The sequence below is a fragment of the Penicillium roqueforti genome (genome assembly GCF_015533775.1).
Source record: "Penicillium roqueforti strain LCP96 04111 chromosome Unknown scaffold_08, whole genome shotgun sequence".
Lineage (NCBI taxonomy): Eukaryota > Fungi > Ascomycota > Eurotiomycetes > Eurotiales > Aspergillaceae > Penicillium > Penicillium roqueforti.
In genome coordinates, this window is record NW_024067572.1 from 649,752 (window position 1) to 673,129 (window position 23,378).

General features: G+C 49.5%; 10 protein-coding genes across 10 annotated transcripts; 4 read left to right on the forward strand and 6 right to left on the reverse strand.

Moving 5' to 3' along the window:
• Positions 1-43: 43 nt before the first annotated feature.
• On the reverse strand, positions 44-1,546 carry LCP9604111_4309 (uncharacterized protein; the record flags this gene model as incomplete). Its single annotated transcript, XM_039071994.1, has 2 exons — positions 44-1,318; positions 1,388-1,546. The coding sequence occupies 2 exons, from the start codon at positions 1,544-1,546 to the stop codon at positions 44-46; spliced, it is 1,434 nt and encodes a 477-aa protein (XP_038929871.1).
• An 822-nt stretch (positions 1,547-2,368) lies between these two features.
• LCP9604111_4310 (F1F0 ATP synthase subunit gamma) lies at positions 2,369-3,508 on the reverse strand (the record flags this gene model as incomplete). Its single annotated transcript, XM_039071996.1, has 4 exons — positions 2,369-2,462; positions 2,513-2,681; positions 2,738-3,312; positions 3,453-3,508. 4 exons carry the CDS (start codon positions 3,506-3,508, stop codon positions 2,369-2,371), a joined length of 894 nt encoding a protein of 297 aa, XP_038929872.1.
• A 575-nt stretch (positions 3,509-4,083) lies between these two features.
• On the forward strand, positions 4,084-7,191 carry LCP9604111_4311 (DNA topoisomerase 1; the record flags this gene model as incomplete). The annotated part of the gene is made up of 6 exons (XM_039071997.1): positions 4,084-4,138; positions 4,359-4,585; positions 4,675-6,195; positions 6,245-6,487; positions 6,553-7,002; positions 7,057-7,191. The coding sequence occupies 6 exons, from the start codon at positions 4,084-4,086 to the stop codon at positions 7,189-7,191; spliced, it is 2,631 nt and encodes an 876-aa protein (XP_038929873.1).
• Positions 7,192-8,460: 1,269 nt separating this feature from the next.
• LCP9604111_4312 (NAD-dependent epimerase/dehydratase family protein) lies at positions 8,461-9,718 on the reverse strand (the record flags this gene model as incomplete). Its single annotated transcript, XM_039071998.1, has 3 exons — positions 8,461-9,380; positions 9,449-9,610; positions 9,673-9,718. 3 exons carry the CDS (start codon positions 9,716-9,718, stop codon positions 8,461-8,463), a joined length of 1,128 nt encoding a protein of 375 aa, XP_038929874.1.
• A 2,409-nt stretch (positions 9,719-12,127) lies between these two features.
• On the reverse strand, positions 12,128-13,497 carry LCP9604111_4313 (uncharacterized protein; the record flags this gene model as incomplete). Its single annotated transcript, XM_039071999.1, has 4 exons — positions 12,128-12,968; positions 13,020-13,147; positions 13,229-13,329; positions 13,395-13,497. The coding sequence occupies 4 exons, from the start codon at positions 13,495-13,497 to the stop codon at positions 12,128-12,130; spliced, it is 1,173 nt and encodes a 390-aa protein (XP_038929875.1).
• Positions 13,498-13,705: 208 nt separating this feature from the next.
• Positions 13,706-16,409, reverse strand: LCP9604111_4314 (calpain-like protease PalBory; the record flags this gene model as incomplete). The annotated part of the gene is made up of 4 exons (XM_039072000.1): positions 13,706-15,607; positions 15,662-15,893; positions 15,942-16,312; positions 16,365-16,409. The coding sequence occupies 4 exons, from the start codon at positions 16,407-16,409 to the stop codon at positions 13,706-13,708; spliced, it is 2,550 nt and encodes an 849-aa protein (XP_038929876.1).
• Positions 16,410-16,977: 568 nt separating this feature from the next.
• Positions 16,978-18,164, forward strand: LCP9604111_4315 (putative peroxisomal carrier protein; the record flags this gene model as incomplete). Its single annotated transcript, XM_039072001.1, has 4 exons — positions 16,978-17,078; positions 17,153-17,697; positions 17,751-17,988; positions 18,041-18,164. 4 exons carry the CDS (start codon positions 16,978-16,980, stop codon positions 18,162-18,164), a joined length of 1,008 nt encoding a protein of 335 aa, XP_038929877.1.
• Positions 18,165-18,801: 637 nt separating this feature from the next.
• LCP9604111_4316 (thermonuclease family protein) lies at positions 18,802-19,828 on the forward strand (the record flags this gene model as incomplete). Its single annotated transcript, XM_039072002.1, has 2 exons — positions 18,802-19,191; positions 19,316-19,828. The coding sequence occupies 2 exons, from the start codon at positions 18,802-18,804 to the stop codon at positions 19,826-19,828; spliced, it is 903 nt and encodes a 300-aa protein (XP_038929878.1).
• A 333-nt stretch (positions 19,829-20,161) lies between these two features.
• LCP9604111_4317 (adenylate kinase ADK2) lies at positions 20,162-20,984 on the reverse strand (the record flags this gene model as incomplete). Its single annotated transcript, XM_039072003.1, has 2 exons — positions 20,162-20,751; positions 20,813-20,984. The coding sequence occupies 2 exons, from the start codon at positions 20,982-20,984 to the stop codon at positions 20,162-20,164; spliced, it is 762 nt and encodes a 253-aa protein (XP_038929879.1).
• Positions 20,985-21,632: 648 nt separating this feature from the next.
• On the forward strand, positions 21,633-23,246 carry LCP9604111_4318 (DNA primase subunit PRI2; the record flags this gene model as incomplete). Its single annotated transcript, XM_039072004.1, has 3 exons — positions 21,633-21,822; positions 21,875-22,425; positions 22,482-23,246. The coding sequence occupies 3 exons, from the start codon at positions 21,633-21,635 to the stop codon at positions 23,244-23,246; spliced, it is 1,506 nt and encodes a 501-aa protein (XP_038929880.1).
• Between the last annotated feature and the right edge of the window lie 132 nt (positions 23,247-23,378).

Consider the following 23,378-nt stretch of genomic DNA (forward strand, 5'->3'; position numbering starts at 1 on the left):
AACAAACAAAAGAGAAAAGGAAATGTGACCCAACATGGATCAATCACTGCTCCTGCGTAACAGACTCCAATAGAAAGCCGTAGCTCGTGAACTTGCATCTGACACAGGCCTTGATGCCACAGCCAGGGCAGGTGAGGGTGAATGAAGGCATCCACAAGTTGCAATCACTGCACATGGGACGGCAGAAGTCCTTGTACCATAACCCAAGGTGGGAGCAAAAGCTGGGATCGTTCCCAATTGTAATAGGCGAGGCGTTCGGGACTGAAAGACGAACTTCTTCCAACCATCCACAATAGATCTCCAGCATAAGGCCATTAAGTTCACCAGCAAGATCGTTGGGGGTGTAGCGTCCATGGGGGTCCGCGAGCTTTTGCTCGAGGAATGAGATTAGAGGGAGCAACGAATCATGGCCCACCATGTAGGAGTTGATCAGTTTGTCAACATCAAAATTGGAATCGTCAGTGGCAGATTCGGGATCGTCGGTGGGAGATTCGAAATCCTCAACGGTGGCCTTGAAATTCGAGTGCTTGTTGGGTGAGTCAGTGAAGCTGGTGGAGTTGCTAATTGTTGAGAAGCCAAAGGGCGAATCGGTGAAGTTGCTGGAGTTGCTACTTGTTGAGAGGCCAAAGGGCGAATCATTGTTAGCAACAGAAGCACAATCAGAGTGAATTGGATACTCGTCATAGGAACGGAGCTTTCTGGAGTATTCGTAGGCAAACGTGTCAAATGTGTCGGCAGGATTGCAGGTCTTGATGTTCTTCTCAGGCAGGAGATGCACCAAATTATGCTCGTAGCCAAATTCGAGATCGTCTAAAGCTCCTTCGATAACATTATCAACGGTATCGGCAAATTTGGTATCTCCATCGTGATCCTTCGCCATATCTGCTAGATCACGTTTCATTCGAGCCCGCATGTTTTCCCTGCGGAGCTCTGCCCGTGCCTTCTGCACTTCGGGATCAATGCCAGCCCATTCGTTCTCCCACTGGACATTCTCTGCTTCAAATTGTGCCCGTCTCGCCTTGGATTCGGCTGACTCTGGGTCCATGTGCACACTTGTTCCGTAACTGTAGTAGTAGGTATGGCTGTGCTGACGTCGATCCCTTGGCTTGTGTTTCGATGCTGGCTCGCTACATTGGCTTGGCCAGTTGGACTCGTATCCATGGCGTTCTCGCTTTGGCGGACGATTGTAGTTGCCCTTGTAAGCCCATGTTGGTGTTTCATCCTCGGGGGCTAGATGTCTCTTGGCCTTCTTTTGCAGGGCCTCATCAAGTAAGCGTCGACGGTCTTCGTCACGGAGAATCTCGACAGCATCTTGAATCTGTTTTTAATGGCTTGTCAGCGATATTCAACAACTTCGTATGGCATTATCTTGGTGTTGTAGACATACTTTTCTGAATCTCTCAATGGTCGTTGCAGAGTTTCCAGCCTTGTCTGGATGGAGCTTCAAGGCAAGACGCTTGTAAGCAATGTTAATGTCAGGGAGTTTGGCATGTCGCTCAACTCCTAGGATAGCGTAGGCATCAACGATCACAGTGGCAGTTGACATGTTTGCGGTCACTAGTGGATGTCAGTGTTGTGTTATATGTGTGAGTTGGCTTGAGATTAAATGGTCGTTGCCAGTCTTTGGATAGGCAGATGGAATAAGAGAGACAGAGAGAGTAATGTGAAATAAATATGAAGGAGTGTGAGCAATCAGAACATGCTAGTGAGGAAAGTGTGGGAAACTGTTGGGATGACAATGACTATATCAAAACTCACCTAGGCACCGCCCAAACGTAAGGAGTCAAATTAGAAAGAAGGGTCACCGTAGCGACTCGAGAAAAGAGGGAGATGAATGATGTAACAGAGAAGACGACGAGACTGGAGATGAGAATGAGGATAGGGAAAGAACAAGAGTAGCACTGGAGGAAGCTGAACAAGAGGGGAATAGAGAACAAAGACGCAAAAAGGATCTTTAGAGATTCGAGAACAGAAGGATCAAGAAAGGACGAAGAGAGAGGGAAAGAAGGAAGGATGAGAATTAGGGTATAAGTATGAGGGCGAGGGATGCGGGAATCCTATTTAAGTAGATAATCCTATTGTAAACCGAATCCTATTGATGAGTGGGAGCTATTTATCGCTTCATCCTATAATCGCATTGAAGAACAAAGAAACTGACCTAGTCTCCAGGGTTAGGGCTATACACAAACAATGCAATCGCACGTGGCTATAAATCAGATGGTTCCTGTTGAATGGATTAGGTTAGGGCTAGCAAAATCTGTACATATGAAATGGAAATAAATTGACTCTGATTTTACACAAGCTGAAGGTCGATCTAAATATGAACAAGTCTACACTAAAGGCGACTTGGTCCTGTAAAAGAAAGCTTCTACATATCCTCACTGGCAGTGGCACCGGTGATAATCTCAACCAGCTCGCCGGTAATGGTGGCCTGGCGCTGACGGTTGTACAAGATCTGGAACCTGGAAAGCTATTAGAGACGAATCTTGAAAACATTGGAGGTAAAACATACTTGTTGATCATCTCACCAGCGTTCTTGGAGGCGTTCTCCATGGCGTTGCGACGAGCGGAGATCTCGCAGGCGTGGCCTTCAGCCATGGCCCAGAAGAGGTTGTTGGCCAGAGCGTACTCGCGGAGGCTGCTCAGAACCTGATCGTCAACCTCGTAAGAAGAGATGTTGGCTACATTGGATGTTAGTTGAAACTTGATGAACTGCTCGGGCGTAATGAAGTCTCACCGGACTGAGTGATAGCCTCCTCGGAGTAGGCCTCGAGAGTGATGGGCTCGTAGCTCTGAGCGTTAACGAAAGTGTTGTAGATGATACGAACGCTGGCGTAGTCCTCGGGCAGGAGAGCGATCTGGTCGGCAATGGCCTGGGCATCGGCGAAGGTGGGGATGTCCTTGCAGACGTTGGAGAAGCTCAAGACGATGTTCTCGGGGGCGGCACGGGACAGCGAAGCCTTGGCCTTCTCACCGAGAATAACAACGTCGGCGTTGGGGATATCGGCCAAAATACGGCGGGTGGCCTTGCTCAGACCGGAGTGGATACCACCGCAAAGACCCTTGTCGGAGCTGGCAACAACCAGAAGAACCTTCTTGTCCTCCAGAGGCTTGGTCTCGGCCTGCTCGAACAAGGTGTTGGAGGTCTTACCGTAGACGCGGGATTCATCCATAGCCTTCTGGGCACGGGTGAGACGAGTGGACGCGACAATCTTCATGGTGTTGGTGATCTTCTCAATGTTCTTGATGGACTTGAGACGACCCTCAATCTCACGCAGAGTCGCGAAGGTGGCGGCATTGGCGGGGGCAGGGCTTGATTTCGCAGTCAGCAATTGTCGTTCTCAACTCCTCTGACATCCAGCGTATTTTCCACTGTCAATGGTGTCGAGGTCGTTGCGTCGGAGTACGTCGGGTGGAAGGACTTTAGCACGAGGTATCGGATGAGAACTTACCGAGCGACGGCGGCACCACCAGCCCGCAGGGCCGGGCGGACGGCACGGGAGAACATTATGCGAGAGATTTAAAGAGGAAAAGGAACGAGCAGATGGTGACTGCGAAGAGGAGGGGAGTGACGAAGGTTAGACGGGAATGCCTCGCTGGTCGGGAAGGAAGTTGAGAACCAGGGAGGTTCTGTCTCCGTGCTGCCGCTAAACTAGAAAGGGCAAGCATCTACGGTGCGCCATTCCGACTTTCACCGCAGTTGTGCCTCAGGCATTTAGTATTTACATAACATCACTTGACGCCTCAGGCATCTCACTTGTAGTCCTTAGGGCCTCTTTTCCCATTGCATTCCTCCATTCCAATTCCCCCCAACTTGTTTCTCTCTTTTCTCGCCTCTTCTCACCTGTCTTCTCTGTTCCTCTGGATTCACCCGCAACAATCCTCTTTACGCATGTATCATTGATGCAGCAGATCTTATAACCATATTCTTACTCTTCATTGGTCAGAATTTCCTTGCTTTCCTCCTTCTACCAGGCGTCTCGATTTGCCCGACTCGGCGCACGAGGACGCCTCCCCTCACCAAAGCACCGATTTCTCTCATTTTACCCTCATTTCCGGCTTGCTAGTCCAGGGGCTATCATCATGAGCTCCTCGGAGGACGACGCACCCCTTATGCGCGCCAATGGCCGTGGTAAAGGTGCGTTCCTCGGGTTATTCGGCTGCACATCTACAATTTGTCGCAAACCTTCGCTCTCCTTGCACTTTGTCTTCTCACTTCTATATCTCTACTTTGTACACAATCGCACTTTTCTCATAGATCAGTTCTCGATGGTGCATCTCACACTTTGACGTCATTTTCTTCACACTTTGAACATACCTCGAACAGCATTCTAACATAGCGTTTCCTGCACTTCTAGTTTCTTCAAAGTCTCCCGAAACCGTCAGAATGGCGGATTCCGCCCCTGCCACAAATGGCCATGTTGATCCTGGAATATCCATTCGATTCGGTCCTGTGGAAGACAAGGATGTGAAGATGGAAGATGAGGAAGATGTGCTGGGTGCCGGTAAGCGCAAGTCTCGGACCAGTGTGGGCGAAAAGAAGTCCTATGCAGAAGCAGAAAGTAGCGAAGAAGATGAGCCTTTGGTACGCCTATCCCCATTTCGGGATGACCTTAGTTATTCCCGGTGCGACCATACTGTTGCTTTCGGCTGAAGCGTCTGACAATTCGACAGAGCAAACGCCGACGCACACATGTGAAGCATGAAGACCCCGAGACCGATGACGATGTACCCTTGGGACGCAACGGACGCAAACTTCCCAACGCCGCCGAAACATCCATCGGGGATGAGTCTGATTCCGACGTCCCCATTGAACGGAAGCTTGCTGCGCAAAAGAGAAAGATTGAACAAACTGCGGAGAAGGTGGCCAAACCTTCGCGCAAACCTGCTGCACCAAAGAAAGAGGCTAAGCCTGCGGCGGCCAAGAAACAGACAAACGGAGTCAAGAAAGAGCCGGCCGCCAGCAAAGCTGCCCCCAAGAAGGTGAAGGCTGAACCTGCAAAGAAGGGCAAAGCCAAGGTGAAGTCGGAAAGCCAGGACGCGGAAGAAAGGGAGGCGGAGGAAGAGGAGGAGAATGAGTACCGCTGGTGGGAAGACCATAGCAAGGGTGATGGAACCATCAAGTGGACAACTCTTGAACATAATGGCGTCGTGTTCCCTCCCGAATACGAACTGCTGCCTCAAAATGTCAAGATGAAATATGACGGTGTTCCGGTCTCTCTTGCACCCGAAGCCGAGGAGGTTGCTAGCTTCTTCGGAACCATGCTTAACTCGACCCACAACGTGGAAAACCCTGTGTTTCAGAAGAATTTCTTCGGTGACTTCAAGGAGGTCATCAAGAAAAGCGGCGGAGCGAAGGATTCCAAGGGCAACAAGATCGACATCAAGGAGTTTGCGAAATGTGATTTCAAGCCTATCTTCGAATTTTACGAGGCTCAGCGTGATGAAAAGAGACATCTGCCACCAGCGGAGAAGAAGGCTGCCAAGGCTTTGAAAGATGAGCAAGAAGCTCCCTACCAATTCTGTGTGTGGGACGGTCGCAAGCAGAAGGTGGGCAACTTCCGTGTGGAACCACCTTCTCTGTTCCGGGGCCGTGGTGAGCATCCAAAGACCGGGCGTGTCAAGACGCGTGTGCAACCTGAGCAAATCACCATCAATATCGGCAAAGATGCGAAGGTCCCGCCGCCACCTCCAGGCCACAAGTGGAAGGAGGTGAAGCACGATCAGGAGGGCACCTGGCTTGCCATGTGGCAGGAAAATATCAATGGCAACTACAAGTACGTCATGTTAGCCGCCAATTCCGATGTCAAGGGCCAAAGCGATTTTAAGAAATTCGAGAAAGCCCGTGAACTCAAAAAGCACATTGAGAAAATCCGCAAGGATTATCAGAAGAACCTCAAACATGATATGATGGTGGAACGACAGAAGGCCACGGCAGTCTATCTTATCGATCAGTTTGCCCTGCGTGCTGGAAATGAGAAAGGTGAAGACGAAGCCGAAACCGTCGGTTGCTGTTCTCTGAAGTATGAGAATGTTACCCTGAAGCCCCCAAACACTGTTATCTTTGATTTCTTGGGTAAGGATAGTATTCGGTTCTACGATGAAGTGCAGGTCGATCTGCAAGTCTTCAAGAACCTGAAGATCTTCAAAAAGGCACCCAAGAAGAACGGTGATGAAATCTTTGACCGCCTTACGGTATGCCCTCCCTTTTTCTTGCAGTCTTGAATGTTACTGACGAAAAAAGACTTCTGCTCTCAATAAACATCTTGCCAACTACATGCAAGGTCTAACTGCCAAGGTTTTCCGTACCTACAACGCATCTTACACCATGGGTTGTGTTCTCAACGAGATGAATGCTAGCGGTGGTACTATCGCCGAAAAAGTGAAAGCATACAATGATGCCAACCGTAAGGTTGCCATCTTGTGTAACCACAAGCGCACTGTCACTGCTGGCCATGCGAATGCAATGGAAAAAATGGGTGAACGAGTGGGTTTTCCTCATTCCGCCCTCATGGCGAGAGTCACAATACTGATATATGTTTTACCACACAGATCAAGGGCCTTCGATACCAGAAGTGGCGGCTGAAGCAGCAAATGCTTGACTTGGATCCAACTTTGAAGAAAAAGAAGGGCGCGGCGTTCTTCGAGATCGATGAGGATCTCGACCAAGAATGGATCGAAGAACACCAAGCCTTCTTGATCGAGGAGCAGAGAACTAAAATCAACAAAAAGTTCGAGAAGGAGAATGAAAAGCGCGTTGCTGATGGTGAGAAGGAAATGAAGGCTTCCGAGCTCGAGGAGCGTCTGCAGGCTATCAAGGAGATGGAGAAGAAGTTCAAGAGGGAGAACAAAACCGGCAAGGTCGAGGCCGAGGCCAGAGGCGCAACGATTGAAAAGCTCGAAGGTGCCATCACCAAGATCGACCAGCGGGTCGAAACAATGTCCGTCCAAGCTCAGGACAAGGAAGACAATAAGGAGGTTGCCCTAGGTACCTCGAAGATTGTGAGTTCTTCTGTTCTGATTTTTACAATATCACCAGCTAATTACTCCCATTAGAACTACATTGATCCTCGCCTCACGGTCGTCTTCAGCAAGAAATATGACGTGCCCATCGAAAAGTTCTTCTCTAAGGCGCTGCGTGAGAAGTTCGAATGGGCCATCAAGTCTGTTGAGGAGGAATGGGAATTTTAGTCTACCGCTCGTCGCCTTGATTACTTGCGATCTCCGTCTTTCTCGCACATTACTTTCTTCGTACTATATTTTCGGTTCCACCTAGTTTGCCTTGGTCAGACGATATGACTTTCGTTTGTTTGTCAAGCGACTCTTTCAACTCTACCAATTGATCTATTCGGATCTTTGGTTGCATTGGGGTGCTTGGGGAAGAATTGACGCTGCCATTGGCTTTTTCATGATTTTCGTTACAGAGAGGCTTGGCTCAGAGTACAAGCCTACGTTATTGGTGGTCGTGGGTACGATATGATCGGTATACGCCAGTATGCACGAGGGAAAAAAAAAACACAAAAAAAACACATCAGAAAAGGACTCATCGATTCGGTTGGCTGCATGACTTGGTTAAATGCACACACACTCATAGCAGTTGGGCACCTTGCACAGTTTCTGTCCCGCTGCTCTTTGTCATTTCGGTCATAGGTCAAAAATTTCGAATACTTCAATTCAATCGTTTCTTTTCCAATTTAGCATAAGCTATTGTTTCCCTCCACTCGTAGTCCAACGTAGTAGTTGCCCGGTGACATGTAACTAGGCTTGTAACGTAGTTCTTATGTCTGAGTTGTGGATATGTCCTCTGTGGAACCTGCACAACATATCTGCAGGGTCTATGCATAATGCATGACATGAACGAGACTAGCGCTGTGTGTGATTCAAAGGTACAACTTTGCAGGTTGTATGTGGTTGATGTCTAAAACATACACATCAAAAGTATACAAGGGAACGTTGATTTGAGATGCAGATAGAATATCAGAGAAATGGAGGAAGGGCTCAATATGCTGCCAATGCAGGGCCATGCAAAAGGTAAGAATGAGGGAAGAAATCGAAATCGAAACATATATGCAGAAGACAAGAGAAACCCCCCCCCTCCCCCCCATATAATAGCGATTATCAATTACAGTACAAGGTCGATTCACATCTAGCGATGCTAGACAGGTCTGTCTGGATAAATAGCTTCAGAGGTAGGAGGAGAGAGAGAGGAGAGTAGAGGTGGACAGGAGAGCGTATGGAGATGCAGATCATGAAAGGGTCGTGTCGTAGGGGATTCAATGCAACCTTTTTCGGACACAATGCGATGAGATGACCGATTTCCTCATCGGGTAGTGGAGACCGTTAATGAATCATGGTGGGGGATAGAAAGAGTAAAATAACCGACGGACGGGATATCTTGAAAAAGAAAAAAAAAACGACGAAAGAAAAGACAAAAGATCCGAAAACTATTCGAATCCTCTCTCAACATGGCCACCAGCCCATGCGCTTATAGCTGTCCACAATTTCGCGGATGCTGTCAGCCCCGAAGTTCGGGTACAATGGCTTCCAGCCAGTCTCTTTCTCGAACAATGACCCGTCAACGCACATATCCTGGTCCCTGAGAATATCACGCTCCAAGAACGGGCTGATCGGTCCCGGTCGCGTGATATTTGCCCTCTCGACGAGCTCAGCCCAAGTCTGCAGACCGACTTCATTCATGTCATCGAGGACATCGTCGAGGTTCAGCTTGGCGATCTGCGAGGCAAGCGACCCGATGAACGAGACCTTGAGGCCGAACACCTCCGTCAAGGCCTTGGCGACGTGTTCTTGTTTCGTGTCGTTGTGATCGACAATGTTGAAGGCAACAACCCCGTCCTTGGGGTCGATGAAACCCTTGGAGGCGCGCCACTTGGCAGCCTCGAACAGCGCGCTAGCGGCGTCCTTGACGTGCAGGGTGTTAATTTTCAAGTCCTTTGTGTGCAGAAGTTCCAGATCCTGCTTGAGATCAACGTGGACGGCGGACAGACAAATGCCTGTGGCGAAGTAGCCCGGGTCGTAGGCGCCATACACGTGGGGCAGGCGTACCGCGCAGTACTGCAGGTTTGGGATTTTCCGCAGTTCATCCGCGGCCTTGAGCCTCCATGCGGCCAGCTTGTGCCACGGAACGAGCTTGTCGGTCTCCTTGCGTGGCGTTGAGCCGCCCTTGTAGACATGCGCGGTCGAGGTCTCGATGAAGGCGGGGATGCCGCGTCGGGCAATTTCCTTGCCGAGCGCGACTGTCAGGCCGTAGCTGCGCACTTCGTAGACATCGTCGGGTTGGGAGTGGCGTGTTTCGCCGCCGCAGTTGAACACATAGTCGAATTGTTCGCCATTGGCTCGGTCGAATATGCGCGGGAAATGTTCTGTGGGAGAACCGGCCTTGAGGTAAGAATTTGCTACGGGGTGAGGGACTTAGCGCCGGGCCACTCACGTTCACGGCTGGCATCTGCCTGGACAAACTTGTCCTTGGAGCATGCCTCTTCGAATTCTGGGGCCAACCAAGCCAATTGTGGCAGAACTTTGTCTACCAAACGGACTTCCGAGGCTAGGTTATTCTCGTGGATGTATAGCGCGAGGTGTCGACCGATGAAGCCTAAAGACGGGGAGTGTCAGTTGGGAGGGAATCCTCTTTTTGAAGACAAAAAAAAAACATACCGAGGCCACCGACAATCAGCACGGCGGGTTTTTTTGCTTCAGCCATTTGGAATGTGAAAGATAAAAAAGCCTCCCCGCAGGTTCAGGAGGATGAAAGGGGGGAAAGGCGAAGGACGGGAGAAAGGAGGGGGGCGGACTAAACGGGCAAAGGGGAACAACTAAAAAGAAACAGAAACTCAGAAAAGAATCCGAAGAATATTATTTGATGGAATAAGAGGAAAAGGAAAAAAACCCCAAAATTTCATTATTCGGGATTCGCATTCTCCCCTGCCAAGCCGGTTAATCCACGACGTTGACTACGGAGTATAGCGAGTGGGTTACAGTGGAAACACCAGCATCTACCTGTGACGTCGGAGGGGAGATAGTCCGTCTTAGTGAGATTAGTGCGAGGGGACAATTCCACTTCTTTTAATTATACAGAGACTAATGTGCACAGTAGGTTGTACCATGTGAATTTGTATGTAGTCCTACTACTTACTACTCCGTATACTTCGTACATATATAGGTAAATCCATACATCCCTGTGTTCGTTGGTCCCATGGTACTGGGTTTCCGATCAGCCGAACCATAAATGTGAATGCTAAGCCTCTCCCATGCTTAATTCGACTCAATATCCAATTGGGTTGGTTTCGGCTATTGCAGGATTTTCGACTGAGCTTTGGCTTAAAATAAATACGTACAAATGTTACATAGAGTCATTGGAAGCAATTTCGGCATATTCGGGATATTCGCCTTTGGAAATTGCAGTCGTACATAGTGTTCTTCGAGATGAACAATTCGAATAGTTTGGTCGAAACTTCACCAGAATCGGCCTTCGGACACACAACCAAGAAGGGAGGGGACAAGAGGACAAGAGCGGGGCACTGGCACTTGTCAACGGGCGCAGGGCGATCTTGTGGGCACGGCACACAATCGAACAGCAAGGAAACGGTTAGAAGAGGGGTGAGCGGCTAGGTAAGGGGCTTGCTCACCCGTGTCCAACTCCATAGAGTCTGCTTTAGAGGCCTGAAAAACATATGGAACAAAATGTAACTTAAATTAGAGGGATGTGGTGATATCGGAAAGATGTTGGCAGATTCTTCAAGAACGGGTCTGGTCTGTGCCTTCTCGAATCATATCGCATGCTAGGACCCTCATGCTGATAGCCACATCTCGTGGTCTGTAGAACAGAGATAAAATTCGTGATAACAACATAAATTTAGCTAATATAGTGGAGCCGCATTGTAAAGTTTGATATAAGCCTCGAAAATTCTAGAAGGAAACCTCGCTACGGCATTCCGAATTTATATGGCCTCTTTCATGATTAGCGACCTCCAAAGCCCGCTTGTCGTGACTACAAAATACGTCGACTGGAATCGAAGCTAAGCATATAGAAAGCGAGAGTGTACAGTTGTGATGTATATATCTTGACAGGCATAAGAGATAACGTAATGTAATGGTATTAAATCTCGTTGTCTAGCGAGAAGTCGGACACTGTTCTTCTATGTTTTTGAATATCTTTCGCTCATGGGTTCTAGGAAAGCGACCGATGGACCATGGGTTGAGTTGAACAAGCCAATTGCCTTCACAGGTTAGTAGTCTACTATGTTTGCTCATAAGCGTCGAGGGTGTGGGAAGCGTATTCTCGGCTTGTTGCTAGTCGTGCAGCTTAGCAGTCCTAGCTAACACGCATTATAATGTTGTTAATAATTAAGGACGATGGTCATAAGGTTGATCACTCGGCATGTCGTAGGTTTGGTATACACAAAGGGTGTTGTACATTGGAGTATCTGGATGGTCGAAGGGAGCTAACACATTCTCATTGGTAGATGAGTATATCCCTCCTACAATCAAGTCGCAACCAAGGGATTCGGACATTCTTTTAAATGCACTAAAACATAGATCATATCGGCAGCGTAAACCTAACCACTACCAGGGTCCAGCAATTTCTATGTAAGATCTCTCAGCCTTTGATTTATACGAATGTGGAATTGGCTCATGGTTGATCACTAAGAAAGAGTAACATTGGAATATAGGTAGGCCTAACTATTGTCTCCCGGCATGCTACATAGGTATCAAACCTCTTGCCTTGAATCTTGGAACGGTGGAGTCGGAAAGTGGGGCCGATCTTGTACCTTACAGACATGACCTATTCAATCACATAGACGTAATTATAGGTTGAACACCTTTTCCATACATATGTATGTAATTATTCACTTTTAATGATGAGTAAGGTAATATTGCAGGTATCTATCCGAGCCTATATTCTCGTTATAAAATTATGCCACATTAAATTTCCTAGCGGGACGTCGGAAGGACGCTCGAGATGAATAAACACGAACAAAAGATAGATTCATCTTGGATACGAATCATGAACACGAAAGAGTTCCACTCAAAGCCAATACATTTCATAATAGCCAAAGTAAGATATGTTCATACTGCAAAAGCAAGATTGAGATCACACAAGCCCATAGGATCATGATGCGCCTAGACACTTCAGCGAGTTTCTGAGCTCCTTGATAGCGGTGTCAACATCGTCGAAAGTCAGAGCAGAGACCGCCCAACGAGCATGTTTCTGCGCCAACTGCACAGTGCTATCGTCTAGGCCATGTGATGGTTGGGACGGGAAATAGGGAGCCGAGGCAACCGGGACGCTCGCAGCTGAGGGTGGAACATATGTCGGAGCAGCGGGAGGCTGGATAGGAGCACTAGCACCTGAAGTATTGTAGAAAGAAGCCGGGTCCGGAGTGGATACAGATGGATCCTCGGGTGGCGGAGGAAAGGACTGGAATGCAGTCGGGGTATCTGGAAGCTTAGGTACCGAGGACGAACCGCCGATGGTCGCTGGGGTTGATGGGAGCTCTAATCCGCCTGTGTTGGGATCGGCATCCGCTGGCTGCGGAGGATACCCAGGTGCGTTGCGAGGAACAGAAGGGATCTCAGGCGGAGGACGAGGTGTTGACGATGTCCGTGATGGATGAAGCGACTCATCGAGAGTTGATTTCCGAGCCAGCTCTCGTCCAAGACGGTCAGACTCGTCTGGGATCTCTTCGATGGAGGCTTGTCCTGGCTTGGAGGCCTGTTCCGCTACCGACTCGTCAAAAGCCTCAACATCAGGATCGTTGACTAGTTCTTCTTCCTGCTTTGGCGCGGGATTTGTCACGTTGGGATCTTCACCGGCTTTGAAAGCCTTTACAATCCGAACCGCGTGGAATTTGGCGAATTTGATCCGCCCAGCAAGTTCTGGGTCTAAGGGGCCCCAGATTGAACAAAGTTCAAGGAACGTAGCCGCTGCCTGGAAAGTATCTGCCGTCTGCCTTTTTGGCGATTAGTCATTTATAGCCCAAAGTATCACACGTGGAGCTCACTTTGTGACTTTGTTAGCGTTCATAGCGGCCTCAGCACGGCTGAAGACCTCCAACCCAAATTGCTCGACATAGGCACTCGCCGCAACAGTGTCTGTCACTGTATCATTGTCTGGGTTTTCTACTTTGAACTATTTCATGCCAATATGATCAGCTGCTAGATCTCAACCACGGGATGCGGAATAGAGACTAGTGTGGGGAGCACGACTCACTTGTTCCAGCTTGTCCACGAGGCTTGTCGTGTAGAGTTTGATCGCATCATCGGAATTGTGAAGACCCCTTTCGATAATCTGGTTCACAATATGAAAATTGCCTATAGAATAGGGTTCAATCAGCTCAAATGTTCAGTTGCGCTCTGCGCGGGGTCTTGCGACTCACACCAATAGGCAATCACAGGTTTGGCATTCTCGATCTGAGCTGCCCTGATTGCAAATCGCCCAATATCTGCCGATCGGAGTCCAGCTGGTATATTACTCGTCATGGTTCAGGATTTTTGTGATGTTAAGGAGAAGATGCATGTAGTGAACAAATGACGTTTGGAGCTCGCGGAGTTTCCACCGCCCGTGCGGGGGCCTATGTAGGGGCCCTTATCGGATCTTATCTACTATGCGGACCTTATCTACCACGATTTGAAGATCTATGAAATTGCGAAACTATTTCATGATATATTTGTCCGACTGTACTGGGTATCATTCATCTTCATTCGTCCACTTGCCAATCTCCACTCTCTCCTCGGCCAATGCTTCCACTTCAAAATGATCCTCCACCTGCCCTCCTGGACCCCCGATGCGCTCAATAACAATCCACACACAGCGTGACTCGGCATTGGGTAGCAAATCGAAATCATCGATTCGTACCCCGGACGCAGCATCGCTGTGAGTTCCATCCTCTGACGTGGCCAGTATCTCCTTATATGGCCCCTGACCCAGCTCCACGGTCATCAACACAGGAGATGGAGCAACAGCGCGAGAGCCGATCGTGGACCGCTTATTCCTCGCAATAAGTCGGATGCGTGTCAAACGGGAGACCTGTAGCGAGGCCAGCATCCGGTCCTTACCCGGAGATAAAACACCCACTTCGGATAGTACGGCGCGCCGCCCAGCAGACTCGGAAACCAAGGGCTGGACTACACACGGGATCGTGGATGAGATCCATAACGTGAAACGGCCAAGCTGGTCAGGTGCAAAGGTAGAGCAGATAATGGTGTAGGTGCCTCTGTCCAAGCATCTAGTCTCGGCCAGTGCGCATCCGCGACGGTACTCGCCACTATCTGCAATGATGTCTCGGCTTCGCACGCGCGATATGCGCTGCCCGTTTGACCAAAATATTTTTACGTGGGTCGCTAGCTCCGCTTCAGTGGTCTCGACCAATATCGAGATATCTGTCGGTTCAGAAATTCGTATACTGAATTGTGGATTGGAGTGGTATCGAGGTGACTCGGCATTCCCGCCAGCTGTCATTGTTGTCCAGGAACCACTTGCCTTGGTCAAGCATAGATATTTATCTAGCGATCGTGCCACGGCCACAGGAGCGGTTGAAAATGCAGAGAGAGTGAAATTCTGGGTAGATGATGGGAGTGATTGCTGTGAGACCACTGCGGTGTAGGTTGACTTGGGAGGCATTTCCAGCCTCATAAGCGTGTTCGGAGAGTCCACGTATGGTCCACGATGGAGCGCACCGTCATTGAGAGACACTCTGCGGCCATCTGCTTGAAATATGTAGATGCTGATAAAGCCCGTTCCATTCTCCGATCCCCCAGAACTAAATTGTTGCTGGTTTGTCTTAAAATGTTTCCCAAGCAGCAGCCAGACCGTTCCTCCATCACTGGAGATGGAGAATTGGGGATTCTTCACGAAGCAGCCGGTCATAACTTGACCGTGCGACAAATCCCAAGTAAAATGAATGTCCTCGCGGTATTTGAACAAACCAGGATTCCAGTTAAGGTAAAGGTTCTCGAAATTTTGGAGAACTTGTTCACAATCCATCCAAAACGTCCCTGGGGAAAGGGGAGGTTTATCATTTAGGCTGAGTGAGCCGAGATCAGCCGTAAGGCTGCTTTGTATGTGGGGTTCTGCACCGGCCCACGGGTTCTTCAAAAGAAACCGACGACGACCCTGGACTTCCTTTAAGTCCAAGATAGCATAATCGTGCTCGCCCACCAGCCCCAGGCCTTGTTGTTCTCGTTCAGTCAGCTTCCCAGTGCCGATAGTCAAAACTACATCGCCATGTGAGAAGGCACTGTATAAACGTCCCCAAATCTCATCGGAGGTCAAATCGTCGTGGTGTAAACAGACTTGTTCCGGGATCCAACCAGTAAGCACCCAAAGGTCGGTCCCTGAGTTACTTCCTGGGAAGTCATAGCCTCCACGGACCTTCAAGTAGGCCTTCTCCACAAGAGCAGGCCACAAAAAATTCGAGTTATTGCGATCGATTACGTGGAGTGAGCGTGTAGTCTTTGACGATGGCAATCGATCATCTATCACTACCTTCCGGAAAGATCCGTTGAAGTAGAACCGAAATATGTACTTCCCAGAATGCGAAAGTATCGGGTTCCTATCCTCACTGCACGGGTACAATGTCGGTGATGCATGCTGCTCGGATTAGCTTTTCAAGATTCCTCGACGTGGGATCAAGTAAGTCCATACCTGCCCTAGACCTCGTTCCGATCGAGATGTTGTGGCACAGAGGCTCGCGACCACTGAGCAATCTGTCAAGACATCCTGCACGAGATCTGTTTGTTTTGAAGTCGACATAGCTGGTTCAATTGCATCATGTACCTGATTGGCCGCGTTATTTGTTCGTAGCAGATCGTGCGGCCGTTTCCAGCCCGCGAAAATTTCTCTCTGGCATTCAGAGAGGTGCAAATCAGGCGCATCCCTATACCCGGTTAGAATAGATCAGCATTGGGCCATCTTCTCGACATACGTAAAAGGCTGCCCTTTGAATACAAACTCATCCTGAAGCGGGGCGCGACTCCATGGTGGAAAGATGTAGCCATTAAGTTTGGCGCCCTCGAGGATAATGATTTCTTCACGGGTGGTGAGCTTCCGCGTGGATGCCGGCGGCCGTAGGCTGGGGAAGGCTTTCTGGGGCCCCGCACGAGCAGCCGACTGCCAGTCAGCAGCAGCCTTGATCTTCTCAGCTTTGGACAGCAATTCCTTGCATTTTTTATCTAGTTGTTTTTTATCCTCGGCGGGCGCCAAGCGCAACGCTTTCATGTAATGCTCCGCGGCATTGATGGCTGCCTCCAATGCCGCTTTCTGGGAGGTCGCTGTGGCTACTGCCTCTTCAGCGCTCTATCAAGTCATTAGCTTCCTTCAGGTATAATTGAGAAACATAATTCGGTACCAATGCTTGAGATATGTAGGACTGTGTGGGAGCAGGTCTAGACATACTTGCGTTGACCGGTCGTGGGGTATCCAGGTAATCAGATCGAACAGCAAGTAAATTACCGGATTAGGCTGAGCCGAGAGGGCCCTTTACAGATTGTGAAATATTCCGCGACTTACTATTGTAGAGATCGATACATTTGGTAATAATTGGTATATTGAGAATACTGTACACAATATAATGAAAATTATCCCATCAAGCACATATTTAGTTAGTTAACTCTGTAAAGTGAAGTGAAGTCATGACATAAGCCCATACCGACCTCACCCCGAAGTGGACCTCGGCTTGTTTTTTAGGTGATAGCGCCGAGGTGCATTTGTGAATTCCCGCATGAGCTCGGTCTCTCTTTTTTTTTATGGTTCGGGTGACTTCGGTATGATCATCGTCTCTATCCATTTCCCCATTGTGCTTTCTCCTCAATCTCACCTTCTCCGTTGTTCGGAGCCAAGCTGTGTCGAGCCCCGCTCAATATTTCTCGTGTCGCCCGGCCGCTAAGAGAAGCGAGCCCTCTCCCTATATCATATTCTTAATCGTCGCGTTCATTTGATTTCGAATACCCTAAACCGACATTATGACTGGTCAATCCAAACCTGTGCTGTCGCCATGGGGCAGCGCCGTGGCGGGTGCGACAGGCGCCGTCCTCGCGAACGCGATGGTGTACCCGCTTGACTTGTGAGGTCCCAGATAAAACAGTCCTCAAATTATCAGATCAAATCTCGCTGACTCTATCGCTCTTCATCCTGTAGAGTCAAGACAAAACTACAAGTACAAGTCAAGGAGAAGAATGCATCCGTGCAAGCCGACGATGTCGAACATTATGAATCCACCATGGATGCCATCACCAAAATCGTGGGGAAAGAGGGCTATAGTGGTCTGTACTCCGGAATGGTTGGAGCCCTTCTAGGTGTCGCCTCAACAAACTTCGCATACTTCTATTGGTACAGCGTCGTAAGAACGCTCTACGTGACTTCTACCAAGTCGTCTCAGGCTCCCGGCACAGCGATTGAGCTTTCCCTGGGCGCCGTCTCTGGTGCCGTGGCTCAGATTTTTACTATCCCGGTGGCTGTTATTACAACCCGGCAGCAGACACAGCCAAAGGGCGATAAGAAGGGGTTGATCGAGACGGGTCGGGAGGTGGTCGAGAGCGAGGACGGCTGGACCGGCCTGTGGCGCGGCCTGAAGGCCAGCTTGATTCTGGTCGTTAACCCGGCCATCACCTATGGTGCATACCAGCGCCTGAAGGAGGTTATCTTCCCGGGGAAGAACAACCTCAAGCCCTGGGAGGCATTCCGTGAGTAGTGGCAATCACCGGGGTCAACAACGACTTGCTAATTATGAAATTAGTGCTTGGTGCCATGTCCAAGGCTTTGGCCACGATCGCAACCCAGCCTCTGATCGTCGCAAAGGTTGGACTGCAGTCTCGCCCACCGCCTAGCCGGAATGGCAAGCCCTTCAAGACCTTTGGCGAGGTCATGAAGCATATTGTCGATAATGAGGGTCTCTTTTCCCTCTTCAAGGGCATTGGACCTCAGATTCTGAAGGGTCTTTTGGTCCAAGGTCTGCTGATGATGACGAAGGAGAGGTATGTGTTTCTGTTCATAATTTCGCATTTGCTTGTGCTAACTCTCGCAAAGGATGGAGCTCCTTTTCATTGTCCTGTTCGCCTACCTCAAGAACATCAAGAAGGATAAATTGCGTAAGGCAGTGGACTTGGCAGCGGAAAAGGCCAAGACTAGCATGCCTGCTACCCTAAAGTAATTGTTTTATAGTCAGACGGTGGGATTTTTCCGAACTGTGTTTACCTAACTGGCGCGTTGGCGTGCCATTGGAAATTTTGGTGGGTTTTGAACAGTCTAGACATTTCCCGGCATTTTCTTGTTGGAAACACTTGATATGATAGATACTTGTGTTTCCAGCTTTTCAATATCACTATAGATCTGTACATGGTCATGTCATGCCTTACTTGCTTAAGCTCCCATGTAGTACTTGTTTTTGGACGCACTATTTAGCTAGTTATAATATCCCTGATTACACATGTAGAAAGGTCCTCTATACGTCAATACATTTCACCACCTTCGTATATTATACCCAAGTAAAGTCTACAACTTCCATGTCAATGGCGAGTATGGTAGTAATGGCCGCTGAGTACCTACATAAGAATGAAAGACATTTGAGAAGCCACGTAGGCATCATTTTGGGCATCATTCTACAACGATCCCTCCAATAGTTAGTTGTAGTTATTTCAAGGTCATTGGTTGTTTACTAATAAGAGGAATTGGTGGTTGCTGCTTTACCGCTTGACTGATCAACTTTTACCCCAACAACTGTCAACACCCCTCACCAAACCCTCGTTCTCACACCACGTAAACTTGCCACTTGTGTGGCATGGGTCGTGATGCGATGGCCGCCATGGAGCTCCGAGTCGACCAATGACGACCAAAAACAAACACCCGGCTCCTGGCTCTCCTCCGCGGCGAACAACCCGAGTTCCATCTTCGACTGGACAGCATTCACAGAAGTCAGAACCATTGTCCCAACCCTCGTCCTGACAAGCGGCATTCTTATTGCAGTGCGCTTCCACCGCCGCTACCTACGGCGCATCCCCGACGCGCCCAGCATCTCGTCCTCGTATCTTCGACGGCGGAGCATCTTCGGCCAAGTCACAAGCGTCGGCGATGGAGACAATTTCAGGATATTTCATACACCGGGAGGCCGCATGGCTGGATGGGGCTGGTTACCGTGGAAAAAAGTTCCCACTGTGAAGAAGGATCTGAAGGATAAAACCGTTCGTCACCCACCACTCACCTATTCGCTTGCTGCTCAGAACAGGCATAACTATGCCTCTACATATCATACCACAGGCCCATTCTTTATATCTACAAATAGCTTACATATTCACTCAACCCCAGATCCACATCCGCCTCGCTGGCGTCGACGCCCCAGAACTAGGCCACTTCGGCCACCCCGAACAACCTTTCGCGCGAGACGCACACGCCTGGCTAACATCCTACCTGTCAGGCCGGCGAGTTCGTGCCCTCGTCTACCGCCAGGATCAATACTCGCGCGTGGTAGCGAGTGTTTTCGTCCGGCGCGCATTTGACTTTCCGCCATTCCGTCGGCGGGATGTTTCTTACGAAATGCTGAAGCGTGGCTTGGCTACTGTATATGAAGCGAAGGTTGGCTCTGAATTTGGCGGTGAAAAGATGGAGAAGAAATATCGCAAGGCCGAGTGGCAGGCTAAGAAGCGAGCCAGGGGGCTTTGGAAGGATTATGGTCGTGTCGGGTCTGCTTGGGAGAGTCCGAGAGAGTATAAGAAGCGGATTGGTATGGAAGATCCTCCTCCGATGGAGAAAGGGAATGGGAAGGGGAATGGGAAGGGGAATGGCAAGGGGAATGGGAAGGGGAAAACCGGGCAGAAATAGATGAACGGGTCGCGGTAAGCTGGGCTTGCGATTGTGGCTATGAGCGTTTATATGTTGTTTTTTATGTTCTGGCATTTGCATTTGCATGTGACGAGATGGCACGACTACCATTTCACTATACAGCGTTGTAAATGTATGGATAGTATGCGACAATCATGATCAAATCGCACTTTGAATGCTGAATATGACACCAAGTTTCGTTAATCTATACATGCGCGGGGGGTTTTGTTCCAAACCAGGCCCCAATTTCTAAATGGACATCAAGACTCGAGTAATCCGCCTATAGATTAGGAGAATACAACGACAAAAGTCAGTATGCAGGCTATTATTTGCTCAGCAGAACCGCCGCTCAACCTCAGCGAACAATTTTGGGCTAATTTCGTTGGAGCTATTACCCTCCGCATGGAATAGACACCCTTGACGGTCATAGTGCTCCAAGAGGGATTTGCTCGTCTCCTCAAACTTCTGTAAACGCTGCTTCCATGTATCGAGAGAATCGTCCTCTCGCTGCGTCAGCGGCTCGCCCGTGACATCGTCTCTGCCTGGCACCTTTGGTGGATGGAAGTCTGTATTATACACGCGCCCTGAGGGCTCGTGGACCCAGCGTGATGCGATGCGGGCGAGAATCACTGATGGAGGGGTGATTATGTGCACGACAAAGTTGACCGATACTAGGCTGTCCAAGGCTATTGCCTGAGTTGCGGTACGGGGAAACCCGTCGAGAATAAATGAGGCAGAGGGATCGATTGTGTGGGCTGATGAGGAAGTATCGGCTGAAGAAGATGACGAGGATGTTGCGGATGGTGAGGATGGGAGTGGTGGGAGGAGCCAGCCCTTAGATTTCATATCATCGGAGATCAATTTCAGGATCATTGAGTCGGGAACAAGGTTGCCGGACTGCATTGTGGCCTCGGCTTCCAGGCCTATTACTATGTTAGAGATCTCTGCTCTGTACGAAACTGCGCCGTTGCTCATTCTACTTACCGAGGGGTGTGCGTAGGCGCACATTTTCTCTCAACAGATCACCTGAGCTGATGGAAGCCAGCTGTGGAAATCGGGATAGCAGTCGCTCAGACTGTGTCCCTTTTCCTACTCCAGGCGCGCCAATCAAGATGATCCGCGCGGCCTTACGGAGCTGCTTTGTCACATGCGACATAATATGGGATTGCTGATGCTGATGCTGAGGGCTGAGGTTCAAGGTTGCTGGAACGGAGAATTCGACGGTTTCAAATGCTGGGGATGCGGGAGGAACGACGGGGAGAAAATATGCACAATATCAGGACAGCATAATGGATTGAAGGGAAGAGTGAAGGCCTGGGATTAGAAAACAACCGGTCGCATATCTCCAAGGCTAACTCTTTTGAGAATGTTGCTTCTGCGGGGACGCCCGGGGAGGTTGATCTTTTCGGCTATCGGTGAAGACTCCGAGGTAAGCTGTATGGCAGCACTCAAGTCTATGTAGGTAATTATGAAAATATTATACGAGAACATAACATAACTACCCCGAGCGAAGATCAAAGACTTATATATCTACTTACAGGACTCGGTATCAATGCTCATGTCACATGTCGTGCCACATGGTCGTAGAAAACGCTCTGATCGGGGAAAGCCACCACCCGTGCTCAGGCCAAGCACCCCAGGGAGCCCCAGGGAGCCCCCGGGGCCCCAGGGCTGGGGTACAGTATTACGTAATATGCGCCAACCGATTTCTTTCACGTGATTCTACGCGTGGGACGCGTTCGCGTTGACCAATTTAGTGCGGAGATCTCATACATTCGTTTCTCGACAACACAATACCTACACCATGATTCGACAAGACGCCCATCGCATTGATCCCAAACGACGGGCTGTTATTGACCCTAAAAAAAGACAATTTGCTACCCCAGCGTACAAGCAGCAGGACTATGCTCACCGTCTGAACATTTATGAAATACCTCCTACCGCGGAGATCACCCTCGAACAATTCGAGCAATGGGCCATTGACAGACTGAAAAGTATGCAAATTTACACCTTCCTGTTGTATTTCTACCCACTAATACCAAACAGTCTTGGCCGAAATCGAAGCATGCTCTTATAGAAACAAATCCCCCGCCGAGACAGCGACCTACATTACACCCCTGCTACAGAAATTCCTCCCTCTCTCCTCCAATACATCCTCTCCCTCTGGCGCTGCAGACCCCCGCTTGAAAAATGAGCGCCAAAAGGACCATTACTCCCATTTCATCCTCCGGTTGGCGTTCTCGGCCACAGAGGACCTCCGTCGGCGTTTCGCCCGCGCCGAGACCATGCTGTTTAGATTTCGTTTCCAGCAGGACGACTCGAGGGAGAAGCGCGCATTCATCGATAGCTTGAATCTCGATTGGGAACCTGTGGGTGACTTTGAAAAGACGGAGATTGCGGAAAGTCTCCTCAGCTCCACGCCCGGGCTGCGTCGGCTTGATGATGAGACCTGGTATAAAGTCGATTGGGAGAAGGTTCCCGAACTGGTCGAACGGCGCGCGGTTTTCCTGAAAAAAGGCAAAGCTTATGTTCCTGGTCGAGAGCAGCTGAGCATGATCATGGCTGAGTTTACCGCTCGCTTGGAGCGCGCACTCGAGGTATGTCTGCAGTGGTGACGCTTAATACATGAAATCTCGTGGCTGATTAATTCTAGCTCACGAGTCGTGCCCTCCCTCGTTTGGACGAGGATGATCGTCTAACGCCTATTCTCAATCATCTTTCAAAGAACTTCGGCAGCGCCGAGTCGGTATACTCGGAAGGCGAAGGGTATGTGGACGGATCTCCGATCACGGCCAGCTCCATCGACCAACTGGCCCAACAGCATTTCCCGTTGTGTATGAAGAGCTTGCACGTGAACTTGCGCAAGAACAACCACCTGAAGCACTTCGGTCGACTACAGTATACGCTCTTCCTGAAGGGTATTGGCTTGTCCTTGGAGGAGTGTATTTTGTTCTGGCGTCAGTCGTTCAAGGGCAAGACCGATGACGAGTTCAACTCCCAATACAAGTACAATATCCGTCACGCCTATGGCGAGGTCGGTGGGGATGTGAATCGTCGCGGAAAGGGCTATACTCCCTACTCGTGCCAGAAGATCCTCGGCGATTCGAATCCCGGCATTGGCCAGACTCACGGCTGTCCCTATCGCCATTACTCGGTTGATAACTTGGTGGGCTTCCTCCAGGCCACTGGCGTCAATGACAAGGAAGTCCTGCGGGGTGTGCGTGAGGACGTTGGTAAGATGCGGTATCACATTGCTTGCAACAGAGTGTTCGAGGCGACACACAAGAATGAGATCAAGAAAGTCAAGGAGGATGGCTCGTGGAGTCAGACTGACCTTGACACAATTGTTCATCCTAACACCTACTTCAAGCGCAGCTTCCTGTTGAAGCAGATGACCAAGGCCCCGAAGGATGCTTAGGGCGTCTTTTCACATGTCAAATTTTCATGATATAATGTCGGGCAGTTTCCCAGTTTTCTGTTTTATAGTCGGCGTTTAGAGGGAGCATAAGCTTGTACGAGCACATTTGAAGCAGGTGGAATTGAAGCAAGA